The sequence below is a fragment of the Notothenia rossii genome, assembly GCF_949606895.1.
Source record: "Notothenia rossii genome assembly, chromosome: 11".
Taxonomy (NCBI): Eukaryota; Metazoa; Chordata; class Actinopteri; order Perciformes; family Nototheniidae; genus Notothenia; species Notothenia rossii.
In genome coordinates, this window is record NC_136910.1 from 44967773 (window position 1) to 44980950 (window position 13178).

Sequence of the window (13178 nt, forward strand, 5' to 3'; positions counted from 1 at the left end):
ATATTAGTCTTCCACTGTTGAGGTGTGTTGTTCAGATGCACAAGTCATTCTCTTTCCGTCTTTGACATCATCTTGCTAACTATTTATTTATCTGAATATTTTCTCTCTCTCTCTCTCACTCCTATACACACAAGTTTGCTCTCCTCATCTCTATCTCCAGACAGCAACAGGCTGAGTGTCCTGGGACTACTCCGCTTAGGAGTAACCAAGCCTGGGTAATGAGGCGTGTGATTGGTCCCCTCCCTCTTGAACAAGGCCAGTCTTAGCAGCACATGATTGATCATGACAGCAGCACAATGGTAGCCTGGTGTCAGAGGGGTGGCATGGGTGCACATGGACCCCCCGTAGTAACACTCAGTCACCCAAATCAGTTACACACACATGCGCACACACACATATTCACATTTATGTGCATCATTCAGGACAGCACAGAGGCACTTGTTGACGTATGCAACATTTAAAATGACAAGTAAAAAAAAACAAGATCATGTGCCCCAATATGTTTATTATAATACATAAAAGGCCACACCGGCAGACTGATCAATTTAAATAAATTCTGTTCGGATCTGAGAAACCTCCCTCTAGAGATAGGCAGTGTATTATAGGAGCTTGTAATCAATATATTGCATTCGTCTACTCTAACTTTTGTCATAAGTTAAGGCCTTTGACGGTAACATTTCTCTCTTCTTGAAAATTGCTTTTGCAGTTCTTCTCTTCTGAGTGCAAAAATACAAACATAAGCTGAGATAAATGCAATACATGAAAAACAACAGATCTCCGTAAAGATCTGTATTCGTAAATCCATTGTCTTTTCAGGTGAGTGCCCTCACTTGAAAACAGAGCTTTCATGTGCTGCATCCCATTTGTTCTTTTCAAGAGACCCTTAAGGGCCGAGGCTTGTCTCATCCACTTGAGAGCCTTTTGATCCTGCTCATATTCAAGGTTATAAAATCAAGTTCCAATAGTTGCAAATGCTGAATATTAATAGAGGATCCTTACTGGCTGATTGCAGCTGCTTTCTCAAGTAGTTCCCAGGTGTTTTAAATCTTTACCAATTTTCTGTGATGATGCTCTAGGTTTTGCAGAGGACAAACACAACAGGATAAAAGCCTTGACCTGTTTTCAGGGTTGGCTCATCATGATATTCATGCAGGGGAGCTGAGGATACAGGGAAATGAAATGTTTGTTGGCAGTATTTGCATAGTGTTACAAAACAACTTCACATTTGTATTGCTAATTGCTGATTAGTTTATCCCTAAAATGTCTTCTTAAGCTAATAGTGTCTTTTAATATAAGCAATAGGTTTATGATTATGATTCCAAAATTTGCTGTGAGGGTTATTTGAGATTTTTATTTGAAAAGGTTTTAAATGTGCATGAGACACTACTATGCCCATCTTAACCATGCACTGCGTTAAATTGCAAAGACTCTCTCCTCAAAGCAGGCTTGTTGTTGTTCATGTAGTCTAATCTTATTTGCTACAGTGGCTTTAGGTTACTCTGTACATCTCCTTCCAGATTTACAAACAGTTTTCGCTTAATCTGCGTAAAGATCCACACTGACTTGATGACCAGAGATTACTGCTCATGAAAACACCCAAGATGTGCTTGTTATCCTTGAAAACAAATATCCATAGATATCGTTTTTTTTAAAACCATGTGTTTGTTGTGGAATTTCTGGAATGAGGGAGAGAGGATGTTGAAGTACAATGACTAAAGAATGATTTATTTCCAACTTTGTGAGGCTAATTGCCCTGAATGGACTAATGAACAGCACCGATCTAATTGGCTTACAGCTCTTGTGGCCTGGCGTGCTGGGCGAGTAAAATTGAATCAAAGCTGTAGGACTCCGTCAGAGTAGTTTTGTGCGCTGTGGCGGTAATTGGCGCAGTGTCAAAGGCATGTATATGGCACTGAGCCAAAATGCAGCCCAGCTCTGCACAAGCGCGTGAATTCAAATATTGTAAGAATGCATTAATTTCATTGTTTTGAAGAAAGAACAAAATAAAGGTGTTACAATTGAAACTCTGTGCATTTTAATATTTTAACTCGTTTTTGCCACTTGCACCTAACCGTAATCATAGGTCATTTTTTCAAAAACAAGAGTAATTTAATTTAGTTAGGTAAAACTAGTACCTGTCAATGATTGTAAACTATTCCCAACAGTTAAGATGCACAGCTAATATAACAGTATGTATGCTATACCTTACAACAGTAATGATATACGGTCTATGTTTTAACAAACAAAAGAAAACCGCAGCGATACAAATGCAACAATGTCCCAAACACTGCCCAATTGCCCCATTGTGCCCCGTGAAAGACAGACACGTGCACCAAAACATAGATAAGGAGAGGAGAGGGAGGGGGGGGGGGGGGGGGGGGGGGGCAAGTGTTTGTGTCTGTGTGTGCGCGTGTGCGAGTTCTTAAAGATAGCCACGGGGGATGTAGGAGCACACACGCCTCCAGCCTGTAGAGAAGCTCCCCCTTCAGCACCCTGGACAGAGGCAGCGCTGCCCGCCGGGTACTTGAGTATTTCAGTAAGGTCTCAGGCAGCCGGGCTCACAGTCAGGTCAGCTGCTGATGGTCAGACACTTTTCCACTGCCACACGCCCCTTGTTTTCACCCCACCTCGAGCTTATCCACGCGGAATCAAAGAGCAACTTGATGAATATTCACAGTTTACGTCCTCGGTGGCTGACGAACCGTGAAAGGTCGACTGGTTTTCTTTTTAACATTTTTTTAGAAATCGAGCTGCCTTCGAATCGATCTCAACTCCAGAGGATACATCTCCAGGAAACTGCCGGTTTGAGTCCATCGTCGCAGTAGTTTGATTTAATTTTTGACCACAGGCGTTTCGACGCTACTGTTCTTCTGTTGGGACATCGGAACATCTTCAAAAATGTTGCTTGAACACCCGGGGTCAAGCTGTCAAAACACCGGCAATTTCTCCCGGTACAGTTCAGGACAAGGTAAGAAATCCATTGTAACTATTCACACTGTGCACATGCATTAAAATGTGGGTCTAGGGGAAGAGCCAGGCAGAGATGAATATGAATTGATGTCCTGGGGTCAGTTAATGAGTTTCAATTGGCGTGAAAATGGAGGATAATACATCAGATCAGCACAGCAGGCTCTCTGAAGGCGGCCCTTGTTTTGCTCAGTGATCTCTGACAAGCGTGAAATAGACCTTGTTAACTGGTTTTATCCTATTTTGGAAAGGCACTCACTTTAACTTTTGATCATTTCTGTATTCCAAATATTCTTTTTGTAGACATTAAAAAAGTGAGAAAAAAAATACAAAGAGTTGAAGAAAACAGTCTGGTATCCACCAACCCATGTTGATGTATACAGAATATTTAGAGGCGCTTTCTTTTGCGCTGCGTGTGGGAGACGTTATGAATCTGTAATGAGTCTTCATTGTTGGAGAATCACACGAACAGATGTTATGCGCGTGCTGTCATTTCACGCCACCGCTTGTGGTTGTAACGGGAGTGCGGGCTGTGTGCAGGGAGCAGATACGGAGACCACCGGACCCCGACTCTATCTGCCAGCAGGCGTGGAGCAGCTCCCCCCCCCCCCGTATAGTCCACCGACCCGAAATGCTCAACAGGTGTCACATTCCTGCCCTGACAGGTGGGACACCTGAAGTTGGAAGTGAAGGTGATGATGCTTCACGGAAAAAGTAAAATTATTGGAGACTTGTATAATTATTTACTGTTGTCCAAAGCTGTAAAATACATGTTTTATTTATTTAGGCGAGTTACACAAATTATCGTTTTTGTTATTGTAAGGCTGCATTCATAAGGCAACATAAAACATTCATTTGATTTAAAATATAGATTATGGAGAATAAACCTCAAACATATTTTTTAAACGGGTTATCTAATTTACTTGAGCCGAATACAAAAAATTTAATTGAGACAATAAAAAATATAACAAATAAAACAAAAAACGTGAATTTACCTGATCATTCTTGTGTCTTTCTCTAACTGACTGACCCTTTCTTTGATGGTCATTTTATCGCTTTGTTGTTGCATTACTGCCGGGCTCACCCCCTCAAAAGTGAGCGATCAATATGACATACAAATATTACAAAGCTGAAAGTAAGAGGGGCACCCATGAACCCCGCACCTTTCTCCAAAACGTCTTTCATATACTTCTAAAATGCAGGCAAATAGGACATTGATTTTGGATTCATCAGCGGCCCGGCTGCTGTGGCACTACCTGTGATTTCCCAAGGCGCTCTTTTGTGCCAAAGATCAGTGTCAATAAAATTCATTGGGGTGTTGGCCCGATCAACATGTTATTGAACAGCCAATCTCTCCCCTAAATAAACACTTGTCTTTGAGCACATGAGATGAAGATTGTGTGTGCGTGAGGCCGTGTATGTTGTGTGTGTGTACCATATTCGAAATGACATTGTTACATCTGATCAGAGCATCTGATTTATGCATTGCTTTATTAGCAAGTAGTTGTATACTGTTATTGGAATGTTGTGTAATAATATTAATAATAATAGTATAGACAAATAAAACCATGTATTTTGTATCTTCTTCCAAGGTAGAAATGATGTTACCCGTTTGTTAAATAGAGCGATTAATTGAGAACAATTGTTTGTTTTATTTTCTGCAGGAAATAGTATTAATTAATGAAAAAGGCAAAGGTTTTAAAAGACCTCTCCCATCAGGGCCCAATCTCTCCTTTGCGCATGGCGGAGCTGGAATCCGAATTAAAAACGGAAAGCCCAGGCGAGTCCTCTCCACACACTCACATTATGAGTCAACAACATAATGGTGTCTAGTTCCCTGGATTTTTTTGAGGCTGTGGATCGAGTTCGTTTTGTTGTTTTTAAGTGTTCATTTGCATCAGTTCTAAGTCCACGCAGGGATCATTAACATTCTATGTCATAAGTATCTATCTTAACTAATGCCATGTTGGGCTTCTAACTGAAAACAGTTAAGAAAATGTATCGCATTTACTCCTGTATATCGTTATCAATTACATAATATTACCATTTTACCTTTTTTCAAAGTGGTATTTGCATGCATTATGTAACTCTCATAGCATGATCACTGTTTAAAAGCCTTTACCTTTTGTATTTATCATTTTATATATTATCGAAAAAATGGCAATCATGTCGTCCAATCTGGCGAAAATGCATAGATAGATCTCTTGAGTTTCAAAGTGGATGTTACTATATTTCAGGTGCAGTTTGGTAACAAAATAAAAATAACAGACATGATTCTATATCTTTTTTTTCATCATTTTGGCGAGTTATAATAGTATATATCTATACCACAACAGTAAAACTATTGGTTATTCCTCTCACCTCCTGCATGTGTATTCCTCTTCCGGGTAGGGTACTCGGTAGGTGATGTTAATCTATCTGCCTGTCGCCCAGGAAACGGCGCAGCGTAATCCAGCACAGGCTTCAACTCAGTGAAGCATAAAAGCAAACTCCACTGCGCGCTCGTGTTCGCTTTTGGGCTCCTGGTACACCCATTTGACAACACTTGATTCCATGCATATGCGTGTGGATATAAACCAAACAAGATATATTTGATTTAATATAATCATGAGCTATGGATGGACATGGTGATCGCAACTCTCTAAAAGAGACACCAAAAAACACGGAGATGCTCCTTGCTTTGCTGTCGCACAGTGAGGAGCTACTGAAAGGTAACCGGAAGCCAACATGTAATCAATTTGTTCGTTTTTGCATTGTTTTGCTTGCATATTTTGTAGCCTATACTGTAGCGTATTTGGACCTTTGCTATTGGCTGTAGTTGCAGTTTGTTGATAATATTTCCATCATGGTAAATTAGTGTTTACTATCATGGATAATGAATGCTGTGCAGTGGCTTTAATTCCGGCAAATTGTCCTGTCGAGCGAAACAGTTTTACAGCTGGTGAGACAGAGGACATGTGCCATTTGAGTTGCTCCAGATCTTTTATGCATCAGGCTTTTATTTGACCTTTGATTTATCTGAATGATCGTTCAAATGTACATGTATCATATTTTATATGTAGTGCTCTTTTGTGGAGGCTTACTCCAGGGAAATTGTTTTTACGCATTGTTGAGTCTAACCTAAAGCGTTTTGGTCACGGTCCAGACGGTTTTATTGAAGAATACATGTTCTTGCTAATACGTTTCTGTATACTATATATACGTTTTTCTAGGAGCTTTGGTTGAATGGTTGTATGTTAAATAATAAGAGACCCCAATGTGTTCATTTACACAGGCCCATTCTCAGCACGACAGTATTATGTGATTCATCGAACCTCACCTGCTCCAACGTTACATAATGTACATTTACGCACAAAATTGCAATTTGGATATGCATGCATGTTTATTTGTAATCTTCCAAGTGGGACCACTAAGGCTAACAATTTGCTTGGACACCTTATTGGTTTCACCTATAGGCCGCAGCTTTCTAGTTTTACAGCGCGCACTGAATAAATGATGGCCTGTGTACACCTGTTCTTGACGGGGCTCCCACCAGCACACTTGTGCAGTGTTTCGCTGGTGATGCCAGAAGAAATGGTTCATTAATGTGCCATGAATTGTCTACAACAGAACAATAGGAACAAGACTCCTTGCACGGATAGAATATAAAGTGCTTGAGCATTATTCAATTAATAATGAGGAGGACTGATAACGTCATACTTGGCATACAGATTTATCTTTTTTTTCTTTAATACAGCGTTTATCTTAAGCACTCGTTATTGTGTTCAAATATCTCAAATGGAGATTATTTTGTATATATTGTAGGCTTCTCTGTCTGAAACTGACCTTGCAAAAATATCATGCTGCTTGTTAAAGATGATGACACGTGACAAAATAAAAAACAGTCGATCACCACTCGATTAACGAGTTATTAATTCCCAAGATGATCCTGAAGCGTACTCCTCATTTATGGATATCAAATGCCTTTTCTTTAAAGAATCCTGCTAACTTTGATCTGTGCTGTTGGATTTATGTGAATTTATTTTATTCTAGTAAAATAGTTTGGCAGAATAAGCACATTTCGATATAAATCTCAGAAAGTGTGGTGGTCTGCTATAGCTACAATTTTCTCTGATGTCCATATGTATTCACAATCATTCCAAAGCATGTTTCAAACACATGAAACGTTTTTTGCCACAAAAATGTAAAATTAAACAATAAGATGACTACGTTTAAATCATAGACTTACGTTTTTTCTTTTTCGATCACAGTTTATAATAACAGAATAACATAGGTACAGTATGTGTATTATGTAATTGATAAAGTCCCTGCTCAAACACTTTTTTGTCGACGGACGTTACAAATATCTTTATGTTTTCAGTTGTTTAATGTTGGGTTGCATTTGACTGTGTAATACAATTATGATTATGATCTGGTAGTATGGTACTTAGTTGTTTTGATAGATTTGGTAGATTAATTGATTTTGGATATAGGTAATTTATCAAATACAATTTGATATCATTGAATTTATAGATTAAAAAAATACTACCAAACAACCAAATATTTCAAACATAAAAAAGAGACAAGAAGGTTAGTCATTGTTTAGATATATTCATATTAATTTCTGATTTGAAGGGTGACGTCACATTTTTGAGCGTCCGTCTTGCATAATTAAACGTGTGTACATTAACAGATAATTACTTTAAGTACGCGTAGACATATTAAGGACAATAAGCTGGATCAGATATCACTCAGTAAAATGTTTCCCCATGCAAGTAACTGTTAATATAAATTGAATTAGCCAAAACGATTCCATAATGTCTCCTGCAGAAATCCCAGTATGTGCAGGCTGCAATCAACACATCGTGGACCGCTTTATCCTCAAAGTGCTGGATCGCCACTGGCACAGCAAGTGCCTGAAATGCAGCGACTGCCAGGCGCAACTGTCCGAGAAGTGCTTCAGCAGGGGCGAGAGCGTCTACTGCAAAGAGGATTTCTTCAAGTGAGTAAAACTATTAAAACACTTTTTTTTCAAATAAATCTTTTAATATTTAGAATTAATTGATCGAAGGTTATTATGTATTGATGAAAAACGTCTAATTTCCAAAAGGAGATTCGGGACCAAGTGCGCAGCCTGTCAGCAGGGCATACCGCCCACACAGGTGGTGAGGAGAGCGCAGGACTTCGTGTACCACCTGCACTGCTTCGCCTGCATCGTGTGCAAAAGGCAACTGGCCACAGGTGACGAGTACTATCTGATGGAGGACAGCAGGCTCGTGTGCAAAGCCGACTACGAGACCGCCAAACAGAGAGGTGAGGAACAAAATGCACATCTTCACATTTCTGTTTGTGGCCTGAAAATTACGTCATTTTCAGACCAAACCCCGATGCGTTTGTATGCACACTTGTTTTTTAAGTAGGCTACCTGCTCTGAGTTGTGAGTCAGACGTGACAATGAGGTCACCCATAAAGCCTGACCCACCTGCGCTAATTGCGTCGTTGCCTGCAACCCAATCGATAGCAAACTGCGTAAAGTGGAGGCCTGGAGGCTTCCACTTGCACTCTGCGCTGCAAGCAATCAGCTTTCAATAACTCTTATTACAGTATTGTGTGTGCCTTCCGGAGTAAGGACAGAGCTAGAAATGTAGGCCTGTACTGTATGTGTATATGAGAATCAAAAATTAAGAAACAATGTATTATTATGTTTAATTATGTTAATGGTGCTAGAATTGTTTGAGCTATTATAAATATCGAAATACTTTTAAATTAAACGTGCAATTTAGCTCAATTAAAATGTATACTTTAATAGTTTTTTCTCTTAAAATATACAGTTGCAGTACATTCACCTATGCTTTTATTAGTGTAGGAACTCTCTCTAAATATTAAATGCATTTTCATATTAACTCATATTAATACTTTATTTTCAAATATAATAAATGTTCCTTAAAGCAACATTGCACACAAGTTGTGAACAATTAAGTTGCAAAAAGTTCCATTAAGCCATTTTATCAAAAACATATTTTTACCCCAAAAATGACATACCCTTGTATTAATATACAGTAGTCATTTGAACCTCAATGAGCAAATAAATAACAATTATATCAAGTGTTTAAACCAATTTATGATCACTTCTTTATGCATAGAGATAGTTAATTTGTGGCAGTTAAATCTACTCACATGTGTTGAGAAATTGTTAATAACATTTCAGATTTTCTTCCAAAGTTATTAAATGCACAACATTTGTCTTTAAAACCCTGACCAAACAACCAATACCACAGTATCTTCCCAGCAGGCTGTGCTCCTGATAGGGCAGAGTTTTTATCTCCCCATCTGTTTGTTTGAATTTACTGCCCAGCACCAAGTGTTGATTTACGCAGCGAGTTAACGCAAGTTTTCACTAAAAACACACACGTTTATTTTACTAATGAGAGGGCGCAATTACTTGGGCAGCATCCATTTGGATGATGGTTTTGTATTTTGCTGTGCTGGCCAACAGATGTGCAGACATGATGCAATTATGCACAGGAGGCCAGAGTGTTGGTTTATAGGTTGCAGAATTTATCCTTTTTTATGATAAATTATAAAGTTTATGATACGGGACATTTATGCTATGGGTTACTGTGAATGTGTGTTTCTATAAAAATGTAAGGTCATTTTAATGATACAAAAATAGATACAAATCAAGAGTTTATCCCAGGCAATCTATATGGAAAGTTGATAGTAATATTTGTCTTTGTCTAATTGAAAGTATTAGATGGATTTCTTTCATTTAATGTGAATCCTCTCATTTGTCTTTTTTCTTGATTACTCAACTATTTCAAGACTAAACCATATTTCTTGAGACTTCTGGCCTGGAAACTTGGAGACACAGTCCATCGTTGGCTTACATTGTGTGTTCTCCATTCTCTTTTCAGAGGCAGACTCGACTGCAAAAAGGCCACGAACCACCATCACTGCTAAACAGCTGGAAACACTGAAGAACGCCTACAATAACTCTCCCAAACCTGCCCGCCACGTCCGAGAGCAGCTATCGTCAGAGACCGGCCTGGATATGCGGGTTGTGCAGGTAAAGTGTATTATTATCCATTAAGGGCTACTCCATTAGTGTTCTGACTTCATTATCAAGGGACAATTGTGGCCAAACTGGCACAAGCCTACTGTACGAACAAGCGTGTGAGTGTGTAGGTGTGTATGTGTTAGGGGGGGAATTTACGGCTAGATGGAGTAAAATGAAGTCCACATGAAAGTCAGCCCAGTTTAAGTGCAAGCTCGTTAACAATGCTAAGAGGGCCCCTCGCATATTGTCTGCTGCTGAGGAGCCTCACGCCGGTTGCTAGGTGGTGGTCATATATATTGTTTTATTTGCAAGGACAAAAGTAGAGACGGAAGCCACTAAAATGCTCCTCATTATTCAGTGAAAGGGAAGGGGTGAAGAGGGTTCACTTAGGGCGGAATATCATTAAGGAGAATGTAAAATTGCTTTTTGTGCCTATGACGAAAAATTAATACATTTTGTACGTAAGATAAAATAATAAGAAATGTTAATTTTGTATCACAAATCATATCCATTTGTGAGGTAGTTGACGTGTATGACCATGTGGTGTTTGTGTTTTCAAAAGCTTAAACTTACAGTATAGTATAGCACTTAATTCAAAAAGGGGAATAGAGGAAACTCTGAATAATTGAAACTAGTGGCACGTTAACCTGTCTGCACCTTGGGGTGAGGAGAACTTGTAGCTGGTGCTAAGTTAATTAAATGCGTGATAAATCTGATGAGGATTACTCCTCAGTGTCACTGTTTGGGGTGCAAAGCCGTGTCCAGATAGTCCTTGAAAACTGAATCCTTTATCTTTTTAAGCATAATATCTGCATCAGCGAAAGAGCAGAGGACTTTGCATGTAGATGACTTTGAATTGTTAGGCACAAGGGCTAAAAACAATGTTGACTTGTATTGTCCAAGAGGATTATGTAAATAAGGTGAATAGAAAGCCTTTTGTTTCTGTGTGTTTCTGTGGGTTGTTTACAAAATGAAGAACTTGAGGCAACACAAATGATTGCTTATACCCAAGCTGATGTCTCACTGTTTTAAACAATTAAATGTGCTCTTATAAGTCACTCAATCCATTAACAAACAGGACGTCTTTTTCCCTCCAGGTTTGGTTTCAGAACAGGCGAGCTAAAGAGAAAAGACTGAAGAAAGACGCCGGTCGGCAGAGGTGGGGGCAGTACTTCCGCAACATGAAGAGGTCACGAGGAAGCTCCAAATCTGACAAGGACAGCATTCAGGAGGAGGGCCTGGACAGTGACGCTGAGGTGTCCTTCACAGGTACAACCACACAAAGTGAATGGGCGATTTAAGACACATTTTAACAGCTAACTGCTAACACACTTGCAAAAGGGGCAACTTTTTCATGCTATGCAGTCATAGAGTTGTTGTGTTGTTGTGCTGCCCTTGTCTTTTTTTCCCCACGCTTTGTAGATTATTTGAATCAATAATTGAGATATTGAGGATGTGACAATACTATCCAAGCTAGCCAAGCACAATGTTAAGGAGATGGTAGGATAAATGTACCAGGAATCAGTTATTTTCACTGTGGATTATTACAGTTTTAGTATTCTCACTCTTGTCATGTTTTTTTACAGATGAACCACCCATGTCTGAGCTGGGTCTCACTAACGGCATCTACAGCAGCCTGAGCGACACTTCTCCGGGCATCGGGGGCCGTCAAGGCGGCAACAACCAGAGCTCCTTCCCCCTGGAGCACGGGGTCCTCCCCTCTCAGGACCAGTTCCACGACATCCGCTCAAACAGTCCCTACGGCCTCCCTCAGTCGCCGGGGTCGCTTCAAGGGCTTCCCCGACACCAGCCCCTCATCTCCAGCTTGGTCTACCCTGACTCCGGCCTTTCCATCATGACCCAGGGCAGCGGGCCTGGTATCAACCCCGGGGTGAGGGTCTCCATGGGGGCTGCCAACGGCCCCAGCTCAGACCTCTCGACTGGCAGCAGCGGAGGATACCCAGACTTTCCTGCCAGTCCTGCCTCGTGGTTAGATGAAGTGGACCACGGGCAGTTTTGATTGGTAAACATTAAGAAATTGGACTCTATTTCTTCTTTTTTTTAGTTTTCTGTGTCTTCTGTTGGATTTAAGGAGTTGAGAAATCAGGGCAGTGATTCTGCAAAGGACTAGACTTCTGTCTTTGGGTCTCCAAATGATCTGATAAACAGGTTCATTTACATCTGGTATATTGATGAAAGGAAGGAGGAAAATGTCCTCTATTAAAAGCGCTTTGCTTGTCCTTCAGTAGTAAAAACTGTATGTAAAGCAAGAAATCTGTGAAAATGTTCCGTTTTCAGATACCACTATAAGCTTTTTCATTAATGAGACTCTTTCTTTCATTTGGATTTTCACCAACTTGCTCTCTTTACTCTCATCCCTTTGTTTTCTACACTGTGTTTAGGGGCAGAATTCAGTTTACCGTTCAGAGTCTTTAAATGTCTGGTTGTTGCCAAATGTCTATATATAAATATATAATGGTTTATCATTGCGGAGACTTTATTTTTATACAAACCCCCTTCCTGGACATGAATAAGAAACCCAGATATGAGGACTTTGTACATTCTTAAACAGGGATCTAGGCTAAATGTAGATGTTGTCTTAAATGGTACCTAGGGGCCCAATTACTTCTATGCATTTGTGTGTTCTCAGATGTATCTCGTTTGTTTTGTTCTACAGAAAACAACCCCAAGGAAGAGCTTGCTGTAGCACATGGGGTTCGATGTATATGTTTGTTTATGTGGAAAATGTTTTATGTCTTATTTATTCCCTCTGGTAATGATGACGACGATGATGATGATGATGATGATGATGATTCCTGGTTAAATGGCAGGACTTTAATAAATTTGTCACCTAAATTAACAATGGAGTTCTATCCTTTTTGGTTGAATTACAGCATTGTGCATTGACAGTGGTTAAGCAACTTGTATTCATTTCCTACTAATTTAAAATGTGTTGTCCAAGCCAGGAAACATGAGACCAAGGGTAGATCCATCCCTGTCTTATATCGTGCATCCATTTATCGTTTGCATTCACCTATAGCTCGGAAACAAGAGCACGCTCACAGTTCTGCCTGTGTCTGCAAATTGAGTATCTGGCTAACTACCAACACTGTATCAGGGGTTCAACGGCTCTTTAGTGGAGAAATGTGATGCAGACAGAGTCAACTCATCAATT

General features: G+C 39.8%; 1 protein-coding gene across 1 annotated transcript; it reads left to right on the forward strand.

Annotated features, from left to right (window-relative positions):
- The first annotated feature begins 2860 nt into the window (after window positions 1-2860).
- lhx3 (LIM homeobox 3) lies at window positions 2861-12855 on the forward strand. The gene is made up of 6 exons (XM_079659525.1): window positions 2861-2968; window positions 7777-7948; window positions 8057-8259; window positions 9861-10012; window positions 11101-11272; window positions 11590-12855. Exons 1-6 carry the CDS (start codon window positions 2899-2901, stop codon window positions 12021-12023), a joined length of 1203 nt encoding a protein of 400 aa, XP_079515651.1. The 5' UTR covers window positions 2861-2898; the 3' UTR covers window positions 12024-12855.
- The last annotated feature ends 323 nt before the right edge of the window (window positions 12856-13178 follow it).